The sequence below is a fragment of the Mya arenaria genome, chromosome 3 (genome assembly GCF_026914265.1).
Source record: "Mya arenaria isolate MELC-2E11 chromosome 3, ASM2691426v1".
NCBI lineage: Eukaryota > Metazoa > Mollusca > Bivalvia > Myida > Myidae > Mya > Mya arenaria.
In genome coordinates this window covers 41,537,519-41,559,847 of record NC_069124.1, presented here as the reverse complement: position 1 = coordinate 41,559,847, position 22,329 = coordinate 41,537,519, and the positions used below count along the sequence as shown (strand labels likewise).

The 22,329-nt window shown below is 32.5% G+C and overlaps 1 protein-coding gene across 2 annotated transcripts in view; it reads left to right on the top strand.

Moving 5' to 3' along the window:
- The window catches only part of LOC128228213 (protogenin-like), a 55,383-nt gene extending 33,320 nt beyond the window's left edge, over window positions 1-22,063 (top strand). For both annotated transcript variants that reach the window (XM_052939377.1, XM_052939376.1), the window contains exons 2-7: window positions 16,113-16,228; window positions 17,289-17,508; window positions 18,035-18,058; window positions 18,476-18,775; window positions 19,635-19,664; window positions 20,551-22,063. In XM_052939377.1, the coding sequence (XP_052795337.1) occupies window positions 16,113-16,228; window positions 17,289-17,508; window positions 18,035-18,058; window positions 18,476-18,775; window positions 19,635-19,664; window positions 20,551-20,672 (812 nt within the window). In that variant the 3' untranslated portion in view covers window positions 20,673-22,063. The remainder of the gene's footprint in view (window positions 1-16,112; window positions 16,229-17,288; window positions 17,509-18,034; window positions 18,059-18,475; window positions 18,776-19,634; window positions 19,665-20,550) is intronic.
- The last annotated feature ends 266 nt before the right edge of the window (window positions 22,064-22,329 follow it).

The window sequence follows — 22,329 nt, the reverse complement described above, 5'->3', positions numbered from 1 at the left end:
TCATTCTTTTCTTCTGGATATCTTTTGGAAACAAATTGACAAAGTAATTTTGTTAATAAAAGTTTAGACACCTTCATACCCCTTTGGTTTAATTTGAACGTTATTTAACTCTCTAAGAGAAAGTGTTAATCTAAATTCTACGATTAAAGGTATTTATAACGTATAATTTAAACTTAATGAAATATTGAAGTCTTTGTTTGCTGTGCTTTCAAATGTTTCATTGTATAGTTCGAAGGCAGTATGGTAACACATAAGGTGCAGTAATATAGATAGCTTCATATTACAAAAAAAATCAGTAAGTCGACTTAAGAATATGTGTGGATAATTTCAAGAAACGCGGAAACATATTATAAACGATGAACTTCAGATGGGTGAATCTTCGAGACAATTTTAACGTTGGGAGTTATCTCCTTGTTTTGGTTTGGATCTGTGTGATAATGGATATATATGCACAGTCAGGTACATATTACTTATAATATTTCGAAAACACTGGAAAATCTTCTTGTTTATTTGTCTAATGTGTTTGTTTGTTTCTAGACTAACTACTATACTAAACGTTCCTGAATGGGATTTGGCACATTCAGAGAAAATATTCCGACGGTTTTTGTGATATGTTCAATTATACTTATTTTCTTTATGAAATGTTTTATGTACAGTGTCTACGTGATATATTTTGGATGTCGCCCGTACATTCTTGTTAATATTGTTGGATTATGGAAGGAATACTTAAACACTGCGTATTATGTTTTTCGTTGTTGTTTTTTTTAACTTGTGCACATATCTTAGACTATTATAGAGAATAATAAAGAATAAACTGTTACAATAGAATATATACATTTTGCAATATTACCAAGCATTCTCGACATTTTATGCAGTCTCAAGTATATCAGGTTATAAGTATATTCCATGGTCGAGAGTGTAAGATAGGTTTATCCCGACCCGAGCGTAGGGTAAACCTCGTTTCCGCAAAACACCCTGCGTGAGGATTTTGATGAACCCATCTTACACGATTGGCTATGGAAAATGCTTTTTCTCCAATCTTAGTGAACATAATTAAGTTAATATGTATTTTTTGCTGAAACTATTTTGTGCGTAGACAATGTTTCTATGATGCTACAGACGACAGTCTTCAACAAGGGATGTAACTACACTGTGATGGCCATTAATAAGAGTTACATACGGGTAATGTTTTATCTTTGCCCCTGGGCTAGATATGAATTTGTAGAAGTGTAGAAATGTTTTGGATCTACTTATCAGAGGTGGGAGAAATACCTTACATCCAACTTCTTAAAACATAAAGTTCATATGTATATTAATTTCATTGTTATATTATCGTTCAATATTTTAAGATTTCTATATATTTGCACCAACAATTCCCCCTATCCCATTAATTTGGCAAAATTTACGCTACCTTTTAATAGTTTTTAAAGTATTGTACAACTATAAAGCAACAAAGGTAAAAATGGACAGAACATGCTTATCTGTGGTCGTTCACATTTTTATTTATTTTAAATACCCTCAGTCTGCTTTTTGTTGGATTTTCATCATTATCGTGCTTCAAATGGGATAGTTAGTTGGTCCTGCATGCTGCCTCTGTAATAACCGAAGACTCTTTCAGACAGTCATTGTGTATCCAAAGAAAAAACACAACATCTTATTTTAAAAAAAAAAACCTAAAATGCCTTTAAACAGTGTTATTTACCCACTTACTTCTAAAACGTGTATTGTGACGTTATTTCATAAAACACACGATTAGTTGTATATATCAATTTGATTGTTTAGTACACCGAAAACATTTTTGCATTGTGCAGCTTATGCCGAATATGATAAAAGCATCAATTTATACAAATAGTCCTAGAAAACAGAGAGAGCAAACACTATCAATAACATACTTTGTGTGAGATGAGGGGAATTCCGTATCTTTTGGTCGTAATAAATCAAACACAAGGAACTTCTTAACGGTTAAATGCGTCAGACCTGCCATCAAAACATTTGAATCATAAATAACATAAAAATATGAACGTTCTGAATTATCAATGACAAAATCTAAAATAAATTCAATAATATCCATCAGAGAATTAATTTCTCTTAGAAATTGAACGTTTTGTTTTTTGAGATTGTCCAGAATCTAACAGCCACCATCGAACGCGAGATTTATAGACACATTTCAGCGTATCATGTCTGGATAGGTGATATGGGACACGTCCATGTATCATGGTAAAATACGTAATGTATTAGTTTCCCTCTTTATTCCACCATGACGAGACGGTTTCGCAATATTCAGAAAATATGGATATCGATAATTGATAAATCGTTTTAATGTTCAGCTTTTGTTCGGAAAACAAGCCCTTACGCCTGAAGGGTCTGGCGCATATTTGATTCATGTATTCCCGTTATACATTGGGTCTGCCTTTTCTTCTCAGCAAAAATGCTATCTCTTTGTTTGATGGGGTTATTTTATGTGAAAACATATTATCTCGGAGAAAAAAATATTCTCTTTATTTGCTTTGGTGGCAATTAATTGCATATGCAGATCTATGCACTCAGATAAATTGGTTTACAAATTAACGCTTTATTTCGTGCGGAGCAATGAAAAAAATTAAACAGTAATGAATTTTTGCCATAAATTATGACAGTTTTGTTTTATTAAGACAAGCGATACTGCCTTACTCGTTTATTTCTAAGATGCATTTATTTTGTCATACATTCAATCATTATATCACATTATTCAAGAGTTAAAGCGCATATTGTGTTGAGATATAATTCTTCTTAATTCTTTTTATTTCACGGAACTGCTTTGGCTCGATAACGAAGTGCTTGATTGATTTTCTGATTGCCGCTTGACCGGAACCATTATAGTTTTAAAAGAAACACAGACTATATAACTTGCATTAGAATGGCACTATTTGCAGTGTTCTTCTTTATTTAAGAAATACATCTTTTACAAAATGAACATGTATCCCGTAAATATGACCGGATATCTAGAAGGTTTGGTTGAAAAGGGGGTTTTCGAGAAAAATTAGTATATTAGCTTAAAAACAATCAAATGTTAATACTAAAGACAATGTCTGTATATTACTTCTAGATCACGCACCCTTGTTTCAAAAGATGTTGAACGTATCAATCTTCCATTTATATTTTTAAAGACTTTTCCTAAGTAGAAATCCATGTCATGACAAATTGCTTTTCTTGAAAAAGACTAAAATCGGAGTAACTTTTTTATTTGCCGTTGTTTTACAGGCCAAAATATGGGGAGGGCGCCAAGATATGTTTTATATGAAACACAAGCTACTGCTTTAGCCTTTGACCGTCTGTTTAAGTGGTGTCTTTGGTAATTCGTTGTATAAGTGCTCGGCAGTTAATCTTGGTGAATTATATGTATTTGTCATGTATTTGAATGCCTGCAGTCAGTTTTACTTGTTACTGATTTACGATATATCGTTGACCATTCCGAGTAAAATAATCCGATTTGATTCGAAAAATCTATAAATGACAGTGCGCATCAGGAAAATGTGTTCCTATATTTAAAGAATAACTTCAATCAGAAATTACAATCTCGAAGCCTTATTCAAGTTTTTTGAAAATATTTAAGGAAAGAATTGCGGAATTGATGTCATTAGCGGGGTATGAACGCAACTGGGCTGGCCAAAGTGTGTTGAGTCCGAAGGATGTTATATTTTCAAAGTTGAAGTGACCCAATTGAATAAATAAAATATTATATAAGTATTATAGTGTTTTTTTATCATCGATGCTTGTCCCCATAGTGTAACTTTTATGTTTTTCAGTGGTATATAGAAATACGGAGCTCATAGTAGTATTTACTTAGTCTGTACTTAATAATTCTTCAATATTACATTATTTCCACATTTTATGAACAAACAGTATATATCGAATTATTAGGTAAACCACATGCGTGCTTATTCATACAATGACAAAAGTCAATTGTGCAAATAATTATGATGGTTAAATGGTTAAACATGAAGTTGGTCTCATACGAGTAATATCATCAAACTGGATGGTCACCTGGAAGGAATATGCGGGGTCCATATCGGTCGTTAATTCCTGGCAGAACATTTAATTATGTTATGGCTGGACATAAATGTCGCATATGACAATTACGAGAAACAATGACATTGACTTTAATATGGCTTGCCTGCATATGCGCTCTATTGAAATAACGTTAAGTAAGCACTGCCATAGTAATTATGTTCCCCTACGCTCAGGTCCGTTCAATCACATATCATAACTCAACACAAATAAATTCAAGAATTATGGCTTGTTTTCAACATTCGAATTGGAAACAACAACGCTATAACATTACGCTTGACGGCCTTACACAAAAGTTCATTTTGAGAGTACATACTTTATGTGTCCTAATCATCCCAAAGGCATACCGTTCCGAGAAAAGATGTTTTGACAACATTGTGTTCGGTTTTACATTGAATCCGTAAAGGATGGTAGCGCTCAATTATTGTTTATATATCAAACAAAACCAACCTGAGACAACTAGTCTGTGACAACAATGTACTCAATAAAAAGAGGGAATTGAATTTCAAAATGTTAAACACTGAACTTTAAGTATCATACACTGGAAGTATTTATAGTTTAAATTGTTAAGATTAATAAAATGAATATATATTTATTTCGACTAGATGTTATATTATTATTATTACGATATAGCGGAGTTTACAAACTTATATGGTCGATATGAGTAGTCGATAACGTAAAAACTGTTCTATGGATCAAAATAGTGTATAGTTCTCGGATTATCTGCGTTAATAAATGGCACTTTTTGTGTAGGATTTATGATCGATCATACAAAATATCAGGGATTCTATGTAGGTTGGGTTTGAATAGTGAGTGTGATAAGATGTTGAATGTCTTGCCTTAAATGAAGTATACGGATTTAATCTTGATCAAGGATTGTATCTTTTACTGGACTAAGTTGTTTTGTTGCCGACGTCATCAACTGCTTTTACTTACACTACAGACCTGTCATGCTTTCAGTACGTGCATACACAAATATATCAAAAAAGGTAGCAAAAGTCAGCACACTGCTGCAACCTGTAGTATTACCCTTCTGCCCTCATGGCGACCTACATGGTAAACCGTCTGCCTTCCTGCACTGAAATGCTTGAGACTGACCATATTTCTTTCATTTTGTTTGAAAGTTATAGTTTGTGTACAGATACATTCAAACTGAACATAATTGGTTGTTAAAATCTTATATTACTTCAATTAAACACAAGTCTTAACGTTTTCTGCAATAATAATAAATTCCAAGTTCTTCACAACCGGATACAAAGTGCCATTTTCACCCTAACCACTCTCCCTATCTCCTGCAGCACCCTGTACGTTTTAAGACGCCTATACAAGAAGCGAAAGGCAAACATGACAGCGAATTCATGGCATTATTTATATTTAAAATACTGTTTGAATCATCATCTTTTTAAAATGGTGCCTTTGTGCGTTCAGCTATAACAGGAGTTCGTTGGAGGTTGAAGGTGGACAAGATCTTAAATTATAAAAATTATTGCAGATTCTCTAAAGATGTGTTGAACTAAACTTTCACTTACGTTAAGAGGCATTGGTATCGATAAATGACTCCTGTAACTTCTGTAAATGTATTTCTATGATACCAAATTGATGCTTGATTTTCTATTTGCCTGTCATTTCGTATTCCAATCACAATAAATTTCCTTTGTATGTTTTGTCACAACTTTTTTCCCTTCCAGATTCTATTTCTCTAAAATGTATGTCTATGGTGTAAACAATTCATTACATAAAATTGGATCGAACGTATCATTTCTGTTTGGACTCAACTCGTAAGGTCGAATGGCGTTTCATCACATTACTGTTTGCATTTCGTCCGTATCTTTAGGCACAGGATCAGAAGTAATAATTTAAGAGATATTTTCGATAAAATGTCCCATGCTTTTCAACTGCATTACCCATTTCAATTTGAGTAAATAACTTGGAGAACGTTATTCAATAAACATGGTGAATTTTATTTGTGTAAGATCGTAATCCATACATATTTGCAGAAGAACGGGAAATATTAGTGAATAATTAATAGATTATTTCACTGTGGCTATAGTAAATTGATTAAATTGATCATTTTCGCTCTGCCTTGAACTAAAACATTTTTAAACATTTTGTAAATTACCAATCAAAATTGATCTTAAAGTGACTTTATGTGAGCGAAAACAAGGGTGTTACAATGCGTCAATGTTTTTTTAGTTTTTTTAAGAACTTCATTGTATCAACCTTAACTTATAAGTAAAGCTTATTTTTCAGGGATTCAGTATTTCCCGGTATCTTTGCTGGTTTGGCGTGAATTCATGATATTTACAATGCAAAGAAAAACGAATAAAGAAACACTTTACACTTTAAGGACCCCAATCCTATTCAATTTGTTTTGTAAACAATTAAGTTCGAATTTTGATTTTGATGTATAATAATTTGCACTGTAAAACTTTTGCCTTTAGGTTTGGTTAAGTTGATACATTAATAGCAATAGGGCCGATTGTTCAGAACCTTGTTAAAGTTAACGACGTTGTTCACGTCATTTTTGTTAACTTTTGACTCATTTCTGCTCTGAAAGTGTAATGAGTACCCTTGTAATCTGCAGTATTTCTAACTAGATTTGATCTGTTTCAGCTGTACCTTTTTATTCAAAGATATGAGTAAATCATAAAATACTTGACCGTTTAAAATTAACAACGATTGGTTACATGCATTACATACTTTAGGGCTCGTGCTTAGTTTATTTCTTGTGTGGCAGTAACACATTAGAAAGGTACTGTACAAGAAACACTTGTCTGCGAGCAATTTGTTAATATTGGGTCTAAATGTAAGGCTCTATCATGCTGTTTTGAAACTTATAATCTTCCTGAAATAATTGACTAACAAAACACAAACATTCTTGCTTATTAAAGAAAATGTGTACATTGTTACGGGATTTGTGCACAAAACTCTAAGTACATATAAAGATATCGTTGGTTGACAAATCATTGTTATATCATTTGTGTTCATATTCTATATACAAATATGTTGCATTTGAAAAAAGGGATTATAGTTCTACTTTGTAGAAATGCATAATTATGCATGTTATATTTGTCTTTATTATTGTCTTCACATTTTTCTGACTGGTAAGCAATTTCCGATAATACTCAGCAATATTTAGAATATTTTGGTGTCAACTAAATTACCACAAGGAATTGTTTTACGTATTTCAAAGACTGTGGATCAACCTAATGTATCCGCTGGGATGTCCTGAAAAAGCAAGAAATGTGAAATATCTTACTGCACGCAAATTGCCAATTTATAACACATATGGTAGACACGAATGTTGCTGTTTCTTTCTGCCTCCAAGATTAGCTGCAATCACAACTTTTTTTCGCCACCGATCTGGATATTGCCTGGTGCATGACATTGCTCTAGACGGCATATCTAGTATGCATTAGTACTCATTGACAACATATTTTGTCACCTTATACAACGGTCGAAGTTTGGTTCGTTAGATGTTTATCCTTAAAAATCTAAGCCCAGAAATGTTGTCGTTGAGCTGTTCTGCATTAACATATAAATATATCCATTCAAAATGTCGTTTTATCATTTTATTTGAGGCTCAAAACGAATGTATAAGTTTCTGAAACAAAACATAATGGCAAAACAAAAAATTATCTACACTGCGTATACGGTTTAACTTCAAACTAGGAAAACTAGCTTCGAGTATCCTTTTTAAAATTATTTTACATTTGACATTTATATCTAGCATAAGAAGTGTAACTTTTACGTTTTGAGCATGACAAATACATGTTTAAGCCAAAATTATTTCTTATAAGTGTAAATCTCAAGAGAAATAAATAATTTCTCATTCATTACATTTTCCATCCCATATATCATACTTCCATCCCATATATCATACTTCCATCCCATATATTATACTGACATCCCATATATCATACTGACATCCCATATATCATACTTCCATCCCATATATCATACTGACATCCCATATATCATACTTCCATCCCATATATCATAGGGAAATCCCATATATTATACTGACATCCCATATATCATACTTCCATCCCATATATCATACTTCCATCCCATATATCATACTTCCATCCCATATATCATTCTGACATCCAATATATCATTCTGACATCCCATATATCATACTTCCATCCCATATATCATACTTCCATCCCATATATCATACTGACATCCCATATATTATACTGACATCCCATATATCATACTGACATCCCATATATCATACTGACATCCCATATATCATACTTCCATCCCATATATCATACTTCCATCCCATATATCATACTTCCATCCCATATATCATACTTCCATCCCATATATCATACTTCCATCCCATATATCATACTTCCATCCCATATATCATACTTCCATCCCATATATCATACTTCCATCCCATATATCATACTTCCATCCCATATATCATACTTCCATCCCATATATCATACTTCCATCCCATATATCATACTTCCATCCCATATATCATTCTGACATCCCATATATCATACTTCCATCCCATATATCATACTTCCATCCCATATATCATACTTCCATCCCATATATCATACTTCCATCCCATATATCATACTGACATCCCATATATCATACTGACATCCCATATATCATACTTCCATCCCATATATCATACTGACATCCCATATATCATACTTCCATCCCATATATCATACTTCCATCCCATATATCATACTGACATCCCATATATCAAACTGACATCCCATATATTATACTTCCATCCCATATATCATACTAACATCCCATATATCATACTGACATCCCATATATCATACTGACATCCCATATATCATACTTCCATCCCATATATCATACTGACATCCCATATATCAAACTGACATCCCATATATCATACTTCCATCCCATATATCATACTTCCATCCCATATATCATACTGACATCCCATATATCATACTGACATCCCATATATCATACTTCCATCCCATATATCATACTTCCATCCCATATATCATACTTCCATCCCATATATCATACTTCAATCCCATATATCAAACTGACATCCCATATATCATACTGACATCCCATATATCATGCTTCCATCCCATATATCATACTTCCATCCCATATATCATACTTCCATCCCATATATCATACTTCCATCCCATATATCATACTTCCATCCCATATATCATACTGACACTAACAAGGCTGCATGCATGCACTATAGAGCCGGGCCTGGGCCTGCACATAATTTGTCAAAGACAGTAAAAAGTCCAAACAAAGAAATTTAATTTAAAACTGAGGACTTACGGGAATATTTTTCATTCCTAGACTGTTATGCTAAATGATGGTCGTTTCTGCAACACATACGTTGCAGGTCGAAAGATAGCCAGTGCACTTGGGATTGCAATTATGGTTATGACGTTGCTGTGAACAAACTTCAAATACTCTTGACAACAGCCTGACAAGTTCGTGTGAATGTCAACGTTTCAATCTAAATTTTGACTGCTGTGGTTTTAGAGGCGCACAATACAGACTGATGCAAAGAATATTTTAATGCATTAACATGTTTAACTTTTTTGACAAATCATATGTTTTTGCTTTGATCATTATAGTCAAACGAGTAAATCATGATAATTGCAAAAAAATTAGTATAACTGTTATTGCACCAACCTATATTGTCCGCGTTCAAAGCCACACCTTAAAGTTTCTTATTGAGTATGCATGTAACGTGTTTTAAAGTATGCTCTGTTTACCTGTACACATCCGATATGATTACAAAGTGTGCAACACCTGTTACAATTCGACGCCTCTGGGGTATAGCGGTAAACTCCTCGTTTAGCAATTCAGGTCTCTTTTTTCGTTTTTTTTTATTTTTAGATTACTTTTGCTAGCAAACTGTCATGCTTTTAAATGTGTTTCAGTACTTGAAAATGGTTTATATATCATTACTTCAATGCCGCAGGTTGTGAATCATTTAGTGACCTGGTGGTTTTCCTAATGTAATTGTATTCCGAAAAAGGCATCGCCGGTTGTAGAGTATGTACACAGACAACATATTTCTCAATGGGAATTCCTCTTAATTCAAATGTATTTCAAGAACTGATTTGCAGACAAATCTGTATTAGACACAAAGTGCATTAGAGATCGTGAGAAACACCGGGTATAAAGGCATGTTAGCTTAGATTTTATCAATCATTGCCAAGACTGAACCAATTACTTTTTCTCATTAGATCAAATAAAGACAATCCGCGTTTGAAGGCGGGGCAATCTTAATGTGCTTAAAAGTATCAAACCCTACCTAAAATTGAACTTTTGCTATTATATATAGTGTTTTGGTTTTGGTGTGAAAGGCTTTATGCATTGCCGTACATACAATGTAGTTACATTAAATAAAGTACCGCATACATACCTATACATCAATATATCAAAGGTATCGATAGTTATTTGCTTTATATTAAAGAGAAATTCTAATGTCAGAGAGGTAATAACAGCAAACAATAGAAGACGGAGATTGACTCCTTTATGAAGGTTAATTATTGCTCTCCGTTGTATGTCTCCGACCGATCTATAGGCATTGTCAAACCATCTCTTATTCAGGCATATATATCATCGTTGATCGTAAGTTTTTCAATATTGTGAAACATATTTAAGTATTGATAAAAAACAAAAGCTAATGTTCCATTTTAAATTAAATGTTCACTATCAAATCAAAACTAAAGTTAGATTGCTTTTAAGTCTGCAAGTTCACCAACAATTCAAGGCTGTATCTACTTTTCCTGTCAGCTCAGGCAGTATTTATTAATTCAAAACTGTAGCTGACGAGCATTTAATTCTTCTAGTGCACTTTTAATATATGACTGTAGCATGTTAAGCCAGGAAGTTAACTGTAAACTCAAACCATGTTTAGTGGTCCTATAAACCTTTCCCTTTCAGTGAATTGTGTCCTGTATTTTGAAGATAATAATATCACAAGACTCTATGGCACTATTTCGAGACAAGTTTGTCTGCGGAATTCTCATAAATTCCCGATTTATATTATGTCGACAGACTTTCGGTGTGGCTGAAATGAATATTTTATATCGTTTTCCACACATAATTGCCGAATCGTAATGAAAAAGAACACGTCATATAATGTATGTTGATTATTTTAACATTCGTCTAAGAAATAAAGTCGCAAATATGAAAAACTGATGCATTCATGTATCCGAATAAATTAAACGAGATTAATTATAGAATCTGACGAAAGGTATTAGTTGTATTTGTAAAATAGCTTTCTTTGTAAAATTACAATAAGGGGTTCGAAATTAATTTCTTATACAAAATAATACTATTTATTACACTTTCTTATTAACAACATGGTTATGAATGATATACAAATAGTTCACGTTAGCTCCTTCTTTAATGCATTATCATTTGATTAATATAAAAAACTACGTACGAATATATCCTTCGACGGAAAATTGGTCGATTTACCGACATTTGTAAGGCATATGACACTGCGTTCGAAATCGAAGAAGAAACAATCTTACTCATTTAAATTAGTCGACATATTTATGTTTGCAATGTCAGCTTCTGACGAATGGAAATTGGAGTTTTTTCTCTCTCTCAAATACCAGTCTGAAGTTCATTGTTCTGAAAGGTAAATATGCCTTCCACCTGCGTCTGATACATCGATCACAAACTGGAACAACACATAATAAACGATGTTTTGCAGATTGAATCTACCTTATAATTGGGAAAACATCCTTCAAATTATCTAGTTGACTTTTACAGGTGTGGTGTATTTGTATTGAATTAAATCTAATGGCATCCGTAGACAAGACAAAATTAATGATTAGGTATATCAGAACCTAGAGCATTAATGACTACATTATTATCCAATACTAATTTAAGTCAATACCCGCAAAATAGATATAACTTAGCAGAGACTGACAGTAAATAGAGCAGATTTGATAGAACTTGGGCACATTTTCCTGACGCTGACTTCATTAATGATAAGACATCGACTATTTTTGTTTTAAATTCTTGAAACTGGCATAGAAAAACTTGGAAAACAATGTTATTCAAAATCTGAATTTACGCCTCCGAGCTCAATTAGAACAAATAATGTTAATATGGAGTTGGCGTAAAGTTTCTCTTCCGGTGTGGTAAACCCTTAAGCCTATAGAGGATATCATGAATACCATACTTTATTAATTTAAAGAACATATAGTTTAAATTACGTTCCAGTATATATTGAGACTAGTTGTAGATTCGTTATCATATTTTACCTGAGGAATTTCTTGTTGGAACGGTTACAAATTTTGCTTTTATGACCTTACAGTTGTAAAAACCAAATTCATAAAATCGACAACCCATGTCTAACAATTGACTGTCAGAACACAGTTAATTACGTTGTTTCGCTATGCTCAAAATTCCAAGTAATGTAAACCACATCAATGTTCAATTAAAAACTCACAATAACAAATATCTGGTAAAACACATGTTTGTATTTAAAACACCTATCTGTATAGCTTTGACAAAAACTAATAATGCAAATTCTTACTTTCTTTAGTTAATTTTGTTTTGAGTAGGTTATGTAAGAAATCTTATCAATGACTGTTCAAATTCGACAGGGTAGAATCTATACACTCTCTGACAAGGAAGAGGCAAATTCTAAAAAGAATCACTCTAGTGTTTCTATACGTTGATTAATACCGAGTTCATAAAAGTATCAATATTTTTTAGAGTCGTCGCTTACTTGTGTCTGTTTGTCTGACATTTTTTTCATATTGCAGTAATCGTTAATTTGCAAATCCCTCCTATTTGAAAAAGCTACTAGCTCTTTGCAGTGCGTATTTCTTTGCATGCGCTTTTGATGGGTAATTATGTCTTCCTTTTCGTCTCTCAATTAAATATGTGTTTCTAATTTATTTATCATGCTCGTTTTGCATATTATTTGTATGACAGTTTCAAATCCCTCCAACTATGTAACGTTTATGATGGCCGATAATTACCTGTTTTTCATTGACTCTGAGTTTATAACATCGACCGATATCTATTGAAATGAAGGACAAATCTACATTGCGATTCTTGTTCCAAATGAGTTAATACTTGAACAATGCTGCAATACACTTGCTATTCTACATAAGCACAGCTGCATGCATACTAATATAACTTCATTATATTTATAATGCAACGAATTATGAGTAACTAAGTATTTCCCACAGCTGATGTGTATGTTCTTATCAATATGGCTTCAATCATTGGATCTGACAGTCTTCCGAATTCCTGACATGAGAGCAAAACTAAAACACAATAGACATTAGCGTACACAGTGTAATGACAGCAAATTACTGTTTATTTCTTTGTAAATGTTTTGCATTTGGTTTCATGTCTGCTAGACGTAAAGTAATCCGGGTGGTATTCATTATTCATTTTTATATTTTGAGAACAAATAAAGTTATCAATTTCCTGAAGGACACAACAATAATTTATACATAAGCATGTGGTGCTCAGCGATTGATGGAATCAGTACGATAGTGTTGCCAAAAAGAGTAAAATAAGTATCGTTACCGGGAACATATTCAATTTTTCTTGTACGCCGGTAAGGGAATAATCAAGTCTGTTTAAAGTCAATAGCAATACATAATTGATAAATGCCGTTCTCTTAGCATGAATTCACGGGTATTCAGTACGTTCTTTAAGGCGTTCTATATAGGTTCATGCAAATGAAATGTTTTCAATTTGTAAACATTATCATGTTAAACTCATTTGACTTTAATGATAAAAAGGCATATGATTAGCGTTCATATAAGAACAAAACTGTGGGCAGCATTTTGGCGCTTTTGTAACCGGGGGCTTTCTAGCCACGTGGCTATTAATTAAAAACAATATTTGTTAAAACTAATATTTTTTAAACGGTACACAGATCATGCTTTTTTATTTAATCAATACAATCGAAAGGGTTAAATTGGGTTATGTTTATGGATTATTATAAGGAACAACATGTTTCGGAATCTACATATATGCGCCTTTAAACTATTGCAGTCATCGAGCGGACCTATCTACACAGACGTCTGGAGCCAGCACTATCTCAGATCAGGTCATGGAATGGGTTCAGAATCATTTAACAAAAAGCAAACGCACAATAGAATCTTCATTGGTCTGACGTAATTAACTTGGTTATTTAGCTGTTTGATTCCATTGCTGCTATGTATTTGTTTTAATAGAAATGCTATCCAAAATTATTCTACAAACCATGCACTGTAAATAAAACATTCAAAAAGGAAATTAATTTATTGATAAGGCTATTACGATGCACACGTTGTCTGTTTGTGGTGTTTGTACGTGTATGTCTGTCAGTGTTAGAGACTAGGGCCTTTAAACAGGGTGTATTCTTAAAAGCTTGGCTCCTGTTTTCATTACATTAATTACAAACAAACATTATCTTATGTATGTCCATGCATTGATATAATGTTAAATTCCTTTTGAACAAAAGACTATCTAAGAGAATGAAGATCTTGTTGACAATAAAATTGATGAAATACAAAATTGATGAACGTTAAGTGGTAATTAAATGTTTTAACATTTTGGCATGTGGACGGATTAATGATGCTTTCTACCGTGTTTGCTCGTGGTATTTGAGAGAACGAAATTGAAAAGGATACTAAAAAGAGGATATACTTACTCCTGTACTAGCAAAGTTGATTTAAATCCAAATACTCCTGTGCTGTAAGCGTTAGTTCAATTACACTGACTCCTATACTGTCAGCGTGGGCTTTAATATACTGACTGTGTAGTATTAAATAATTATACTGACTCAATATTTTGAAGTGTTAGTTAAAATATACGGAGTCCTGTGCTGGAAGCGTTAGTTTAATTATATTGACTCCAGTACTGGCAGTGGTTTATATATACTGACTCTTGTACTGGTAGTGTTGGATTCAATCATGCTGACTGATGTACTGTCAGCGTTGGTTTGAGTACACTGACAATAAGGGATTAGATAATTATACTGCCTCCATTGCTGGTAGCATGTATATACAGATTTCATACAAAATATGTATATGATTAATGCGTTTTATATATGTTCCATAGAGGCTTCAAAGAAAGTGCGTGCACCTTATTATGTATATGGTTTTCTTAAGTTGTTATTACATATTAAATAAGTTAGTCCAAACGCACATGATAATGCTTTCATATGTATCATCTCTTTTGGAAAGACATCTTAAGACAATATCTTCACTACTAATGATAACATAATTAACGTAGTTAAGTGATAACGAAGTTAAGATTGTGTTCTTCTTGCACGTAACAGTGTTTATATAAAAAATCTCTAAATTTAATCTGGATTTATATTAAAAAAGAGAGACAGCAATGACAGCATGCACGTAGGCGCAATCGTGTCATGAATATTTTGACAAAATTGTTATGAATAATGGATGAACTCGGTTAGGTGGATAGAAAAAGCCAATGAATACTGTAATCTTGGTCATGAATATGTTAGTTGTACACCTCAAATAGAGGAAGCTGAAGCAATAACAAGCTATACTATGTGTTTACCAAAATCTGCATAACAGTACTGAGACAATTTCTCAGTCCAGAAGCAAAATGAACAAGTTTACAAAACCTCATAACTGGTTAGAAATTATTGGGTACGACTGAGATCTTTTGACCATGATCTGTTTACTGGCAAAATCATCAAAGAGAAATGCCAGAACAACGATCGACAGGAGGTACATTCGACACACGTAATAGAAGACACCTGACAAAACTTCTTGAACGATGTTTTTATTTTTATTTCCACGACTGTGATGATGTTTTGCTGAAAGAAAACGAAATGATGTTTTAATATCAAGGTCCTTTGTCAGTACTTACAAGGCCAAGAAAGATGCTTAAAAGCAACAACTATGTAATAACAAAGAAAAAAAGCTCAATATTCAGTCCTCGAAATACCAGGAATGTACCCTTAAAAAATAGGTCGGTATGTAGTTGGGAAAAATCATTTTGTAGTACATGTACATACAAATACCAGTACACGATGGACTTTATGTGTATGTTTTCTTTTACAGCGCGAAGCTATCGTCAGACCATTCCGAAATTTGTGAAGACTCCGAACAACGTAACAGTACATCGAGGGGAGTTAGCTGAACTTATGTGTCACATAAAGGATCTTGGACCAAGAACTGTGAGTAAAACAGTAACAAGTTTGTTGTCTGTGAATAGGATTTAATTTCTTGCAAAGATGACGCCATTGGTACAGACACAATAGCGTTTCCACTGTTACGAAAGGGGCTTGCCCTTTGTTTAAAGTGATCAAAATGGAATTTGAGATCTTTTACATTGTTAATTAGGGCAAAGCAACTCTAATAATGTGAAGTTAAAACGATAAAAGTACAAACTTGTTTAAAAGAAATTAGTATTTGCTTAGGAAGGTGTCTTATTACGAGTTTAATTGAAACTTGAAAGCAATTAAATATTTATGGCGACGGTGCTGTATATGTAAACGTTTGTTCCTGTGTCTGACAAGATGTGTGTTGTTGTAATAATAATACATTCTGAACTTGAAATAATTCGAAGTATTTAGGTTTGGTACTGAAGTGTACATTGTATTGATACACAATATGCATCTTTATTGGCTATTAATTTGATTTTAAAATGTCTTTGAATTTAAAAAATGCACATTATCTTCTGGTCAAGAATGTAATTTCCATTAAAATACTTCAACATATGCGGCAGAGTCATTTTCTGAAATTAAACAAAGCACTTGGAATCGACTGAAACGAAATAAAACTTCATACCAATTTCCTAATATTGTGTATGATGAATATAGTTTTCAGATTTATCATAAAATACCATCAAGCAATCCAGACTTCCCGGGTTATCCGTGTAGTTTTCGTTGTATTATAATGCATTTAAATGTGTTTTTATCATGTAGACTACTGTTAAATATTGCTTTTCACTTCAAAGAAATGCAGATATCCTAATATTGCAAGGCAGATGTCCCTTTAACAGATTGTGAAATACATGGGCTAGCTTTTGTGTTCCATTTTTGAAAACATTTGAGATTCCTTTTGGTTGAACTAAAACTATGACCCTTTTAAGTTAGTAACTTCAATTGAAAATACAACACATGGAATATATATAACGAGATGAAGTGTTAAAAGAATATTAAAACGTTTTTCATTTACAATGTATATGTATCATCACTTTACTATATACATGTTTATGTGTGTGTGTGTGTGCAGGTGGTGTGGAGAAAAGCTTCAGAAGAGAATCCTCTCACAATAGGCCTGAATACGTTTACACCTTCAGCTGCCGTCAGTGTCAGCCATGATGAACTATCAAATAGCACGAGTAAATATAACCTCATGATAAAAGACGTTCAGACAAAACATGCTGGCGTGTACGAGTGTCAAATAAGTGCCAGTGGGATTTACACACATTACGTTGCGTTAAATGTTTTAAGTAAGTATTTAGTAAGCCTTCTTCAGAAAACTCATTGCTAAAACTATTAAAAGTATCGGAAACAGCTTGGCCAGTTTCTTGTAGATTTTCCATTGCGTTTCACAATATTTCGTTAAAATGCTCTTGTATAATCGTTTATATTATGTTTTAAATCCGCTCTAATATATTGTATATTTATTTTCACAATTATAATAATAGTGGCTGTTATTACATGACCATACACGCATATTTTAATCCAAAGTTTGTGAATAACAAGCCCTATTTTATAGCAATAAAAAGTATACATTTGGTAATGAAAACCTTTAAAATAAATTGCATGATTCGACTTCGGCCCTTTGAATTGATTTGATTGGGTGTTGTTGATTATCGAAAAAAAGGGCCGAAAAATGTTAAAGAAAGCAGACACACAATATCCAAAACAGCTTTGCTCTAACCATCCAATAAGCGATGCTAATTATAGTTATATTAAAAAAAAATCTTTGCATAGATGTAGTTTGTGTTACTACATCTTTATTATCATTTTCAGGTACTCCAGCTCGGCGAAAACCAAGTAAGTAATTACTTATTATATGAATTGCGTATATCATCATTTTTTTTAATTAAAAGGTTGTGTTTTAAAAGTTCAAGATTCTTAGATAAAAAATGAAATTCTAAAATAGATTTGTCAAATAAGATATTCAATTTATTATCTTCGACACATATTTTTTGAATTGTATTTGAAACACTCGGTCAACAACCGTGTAGATACCATATTGATAAACCAGTAGGTTTTAAAAGGTTATTTACATATTTAACGGCGTCTAAGACAAAGACGTGTAGACTTTAACTGTATATGTGCCTGTCTCATCAAAGTTTATGGAGAGTTATTTATTATTCATGGTGGTTGTATTTTGCACTTATATATACATTCAGAGACGTAAAGAAACAATAAAACTATATGTATGAACAATGTAATTCGTATTTGCAGAGGTTCAAGTCAGTGGAACCGAATATGTGAGCCAGTACAATGACATTCATCTTGTGTGTAATGCCACGGGTGTTGAACGCGCACCAGAGGAAATTGACTGGTTTTTTAACGGAAATAAGATTTTGACATCGCATCCACATTGGTATGGACGGATTGAAATAGTTAAGCATAAGCCTGAGCCAGGACTCTCATTCATCAGTGAGCTCATTATCAATCTTAGTTCCATGCAGGATAACGGAAACTATGTGTGCCGAAGTTCAGATCTAAGTGTTGATAGCCTTACTGTTCATGTTTTAAATGGTAAGTTTAAAACAGGTTGAAATCAGAATATTTCTCCAAATGTTTTTGTGCACATTGTTATTTAATTATAATAACTCACATCGATAGTTTTTTTTAAGAATTGATATAGAAAAAAATGGCTCATGTCGTATGATTTTCTAATACATTAAGCGAAAATACAATTAAAATTGTTTTGGTCACCATATCTGGGAAAGGCTTGTAGTTTAATACAACTTTAAAATATGTTCTTAGTGCTGAATCATTTGTCTTGGTATGACTTAATATGTTATATTGTAATTTTTATGCTATTAATTAGTTGCTTAATATTACTACTCAAATTTTGCACAGGATCAGCTTTATATTTTGGTGTGAAATCTATATAAAACTGAATACATAAAATTAGTAAATAGTTTACTTACAAAGAATAGGGAAAGTTTGAAGTAATTTAACATGATTTTCTGAACATATATGGGCATAAAAGAGCAATTTGGTCATCCATTTTCAAACCAATGAGTATCAAGACAGAGGTGTAATGCTTGGTGTATTCGACTATAGATATGACAAGTTTCTTTTGTAATAATTGAAATGTAATTTTAGCAGTTATTGTAGCTTTTTCAAATCACTTTGCGGAGTATAAACACGCTCTGTTTACATTTACATTCTAAGTAAATTCCAGTTATTAGCCACTGATTAAACATATTTACAGACCGTTTTCTAACAATATTTACAAGCTGTCATCTGTCAAATTTGGATGCCGGAATAATGATATGTAAATGATTGAAAATAACGGTCCATATAAAACAACTGAGTAGTATATTGAATTTGTATGAACTATACTGGAAATCTACATGATATAATATTTTTGTGTCTATATTTTCAGCGGGAAAAAATACCGGTATTGTTGTTAGAGGTGAGTATATCTGGAAGGTTTCTACGCAAAGTTTTAGTGAAAAGAAATAGTTGTTGAAACGAAATTGTCGTATTTTTCATTGTCAAAAATACAAATGTCATAAATTTAATTTAATGTTTTATGAGGTTGATCGTGCATCATTAGTCAATGACTACTTACACGTGCATGATATGAATCAGTTTGTCAGCCATTGTGTACATTTGTTGTCCAGTGTTGTGTTTAAACTACTTCACCTTTCATGAATATACCATGGAAGTATACGAAAGAATACTTCAGTATAAAGTATGAAAAATCAGCTGCCATGGGAACAGTGTTTCATTAAAGCATTTTTTGTATTTCTTTATTAGTCGCACTATTCGACAGAATGAATGAGTTCTTTATACAGAGCACTTTTTTGATAACAATGCCTCCACCTATAAGATTCGATTTAATCAAGGTTCTCCGCCTGGTGTGAAGTAGTTCTTGATGACATATTTCTTGTCATGTAAGCCCAAATCTAATTTCTTATTTTCATATCAAACAACGTTCAGCCTCCCCCAGGCCTGTCCTATATATACGTCAAATGCAATTCCCATCTTAAACTTCTTATTCAATATGCTGGAAGCAACGCCATGGGATTGAGATAAGCTATAGAGTCACTTTTTTCATTGACAGACGAAACTTCCACATGAAACAGAGTCCAGTTACGGAATATGCATTTATTGCTGGTGTTTTGTAAACTTAGATACATAATGCCTTTGGGTATATCAGAGGTAAGGGCAAGGGAGAAAATTACTTGATTGTACGGATCTTGTGACTTCCTAATCTATAGTTTTATAGGGCAATCATGTTTCCTCTGTTTTATGTCGCACACACTCCATGTACTGTACATGTATCACTTTTTCAGCACCAGGAGAAGAAAAGGGGTCCATGAGGACCGCAGAGACGACGGGTACTAACAAAGCTTCTACACATTCTAACTTTCTCTTTCTTACCATACTGTGTATATGTTCATTGACCATATTTTAAAATGTGCTACCTTAAACAGTGAAAGTGATATGTGTGCATAAGGTACTACCTTACCTTACCATGTTTTGAAAAATGCTACCTAAGGAACTATGTTACCTTACTAGGTTTGTAATATGCTATTTTACAAAATTACAATGCTATGTGTTATTTTTGTTCGAAAATATATATTGCCATGTGCAATTATAATGTGAGAATTAATACTCTTGTTGTAAATCATGTCGATATAGAACATATCGACTGTTCAATTGGTCATTTTTTGTTTTCATTGTAACTCATATATGATGCTTTTGTATAGTTGTATTATTGATCGATCGATCGATCTAATCTCGATATTTCAATCGAGAAGAAACAAAAAAACATAGATCATGTTTATGTCTTGCATATCAAACTCTTCGTTTATCTGTCTAGTTTTCTTTTACACTTATCGTTTTAGGAGGCCATTACCTGTAAAATGGTCATGTACAATGATAACAAACTGAACTAGTATACTATATCTCTAACACATTAATGTATTTTAGGCTGTATTCCACAAACCTAGTAACGCTGATCGAAAGCAGTTATCGTGAGATCTACTTTTTGACATGCAATGTGAAAAGAATTAATGCGCCAGGGTTATAAAATGGGACAAAGGTTGTTATGCGGTTTAAAATAGTGCTAATTTATAAAATACTTATACACGATTTCAATGTGAGTTTGAAAGAAATCCCGAGAATCATAAACAAATATTGATAATGAACCAAAGGTATTGATGAGTTTAGTTAGTTACGCAGAAAATGGAAAGGTATGGACGGAAAGCCTGCCTTACTTTACCTTATATATTAGAGTAAAAACGTCCTTAACCAAAATCGGGTTTCATTAAATTACATTTACACTAGCAATAAACTGGCAATATAGCGCATTGTTTATATATCATTGTACATATAGGTTTATCAGTAATTGTTATGAAACTAGCTATAGAATTGTATTACAAATTTACCAATTTAACAGCCTATTCCAATGTAATTACAGTCTCTTATCGTTTACAGTTTTAGACCACTTAAAATATTTTTTCGATTCGATTTTCAATATTCCTTGTGAACAAAAATGTTAAAAAAAGTACAACTCACTTGTCGCGCCTACAACCTTCCAACGCTTTCAGCGTTTTCATTATATTCTGTTTTGATTTATTCGTAAGAAAATTATGTGCCTCTGATCAATATTTACTAATTCAATGAAAGGTCTTTGAAATCTCATGGCACATTAAATTTCATTACAATAATTTTAATTTCCATTATTTTGTCTGTAATCCGGTCATGCGGCACGGAAACATTATTGTAAATTATTATTTTTAAAATAACTGTGAATATAATATGTTTATTCCAATTAAATTTATATCAATGTTATATGTAAGATATGTGTTAACAATTTTATAAATAAATGTTAAAATACAGTAGCATTCTAGTTGTCTTATTTTTTTTAAAAATGAACATTTAGTCATGGAAATCTGAAAAAGCGAAAAGAAAAACAAATAAAATAACTGATATATTTTAGCTCAGCCAGTATGTTTCTAGACAATGCATCATTTGGGTAAAAAGTTGATAAGCTAAACTACGAATTATAGACAATTGAAGGGAGCAATTTGCAATGACTAACATTTTATCAAAAAGTAAATTTGCTG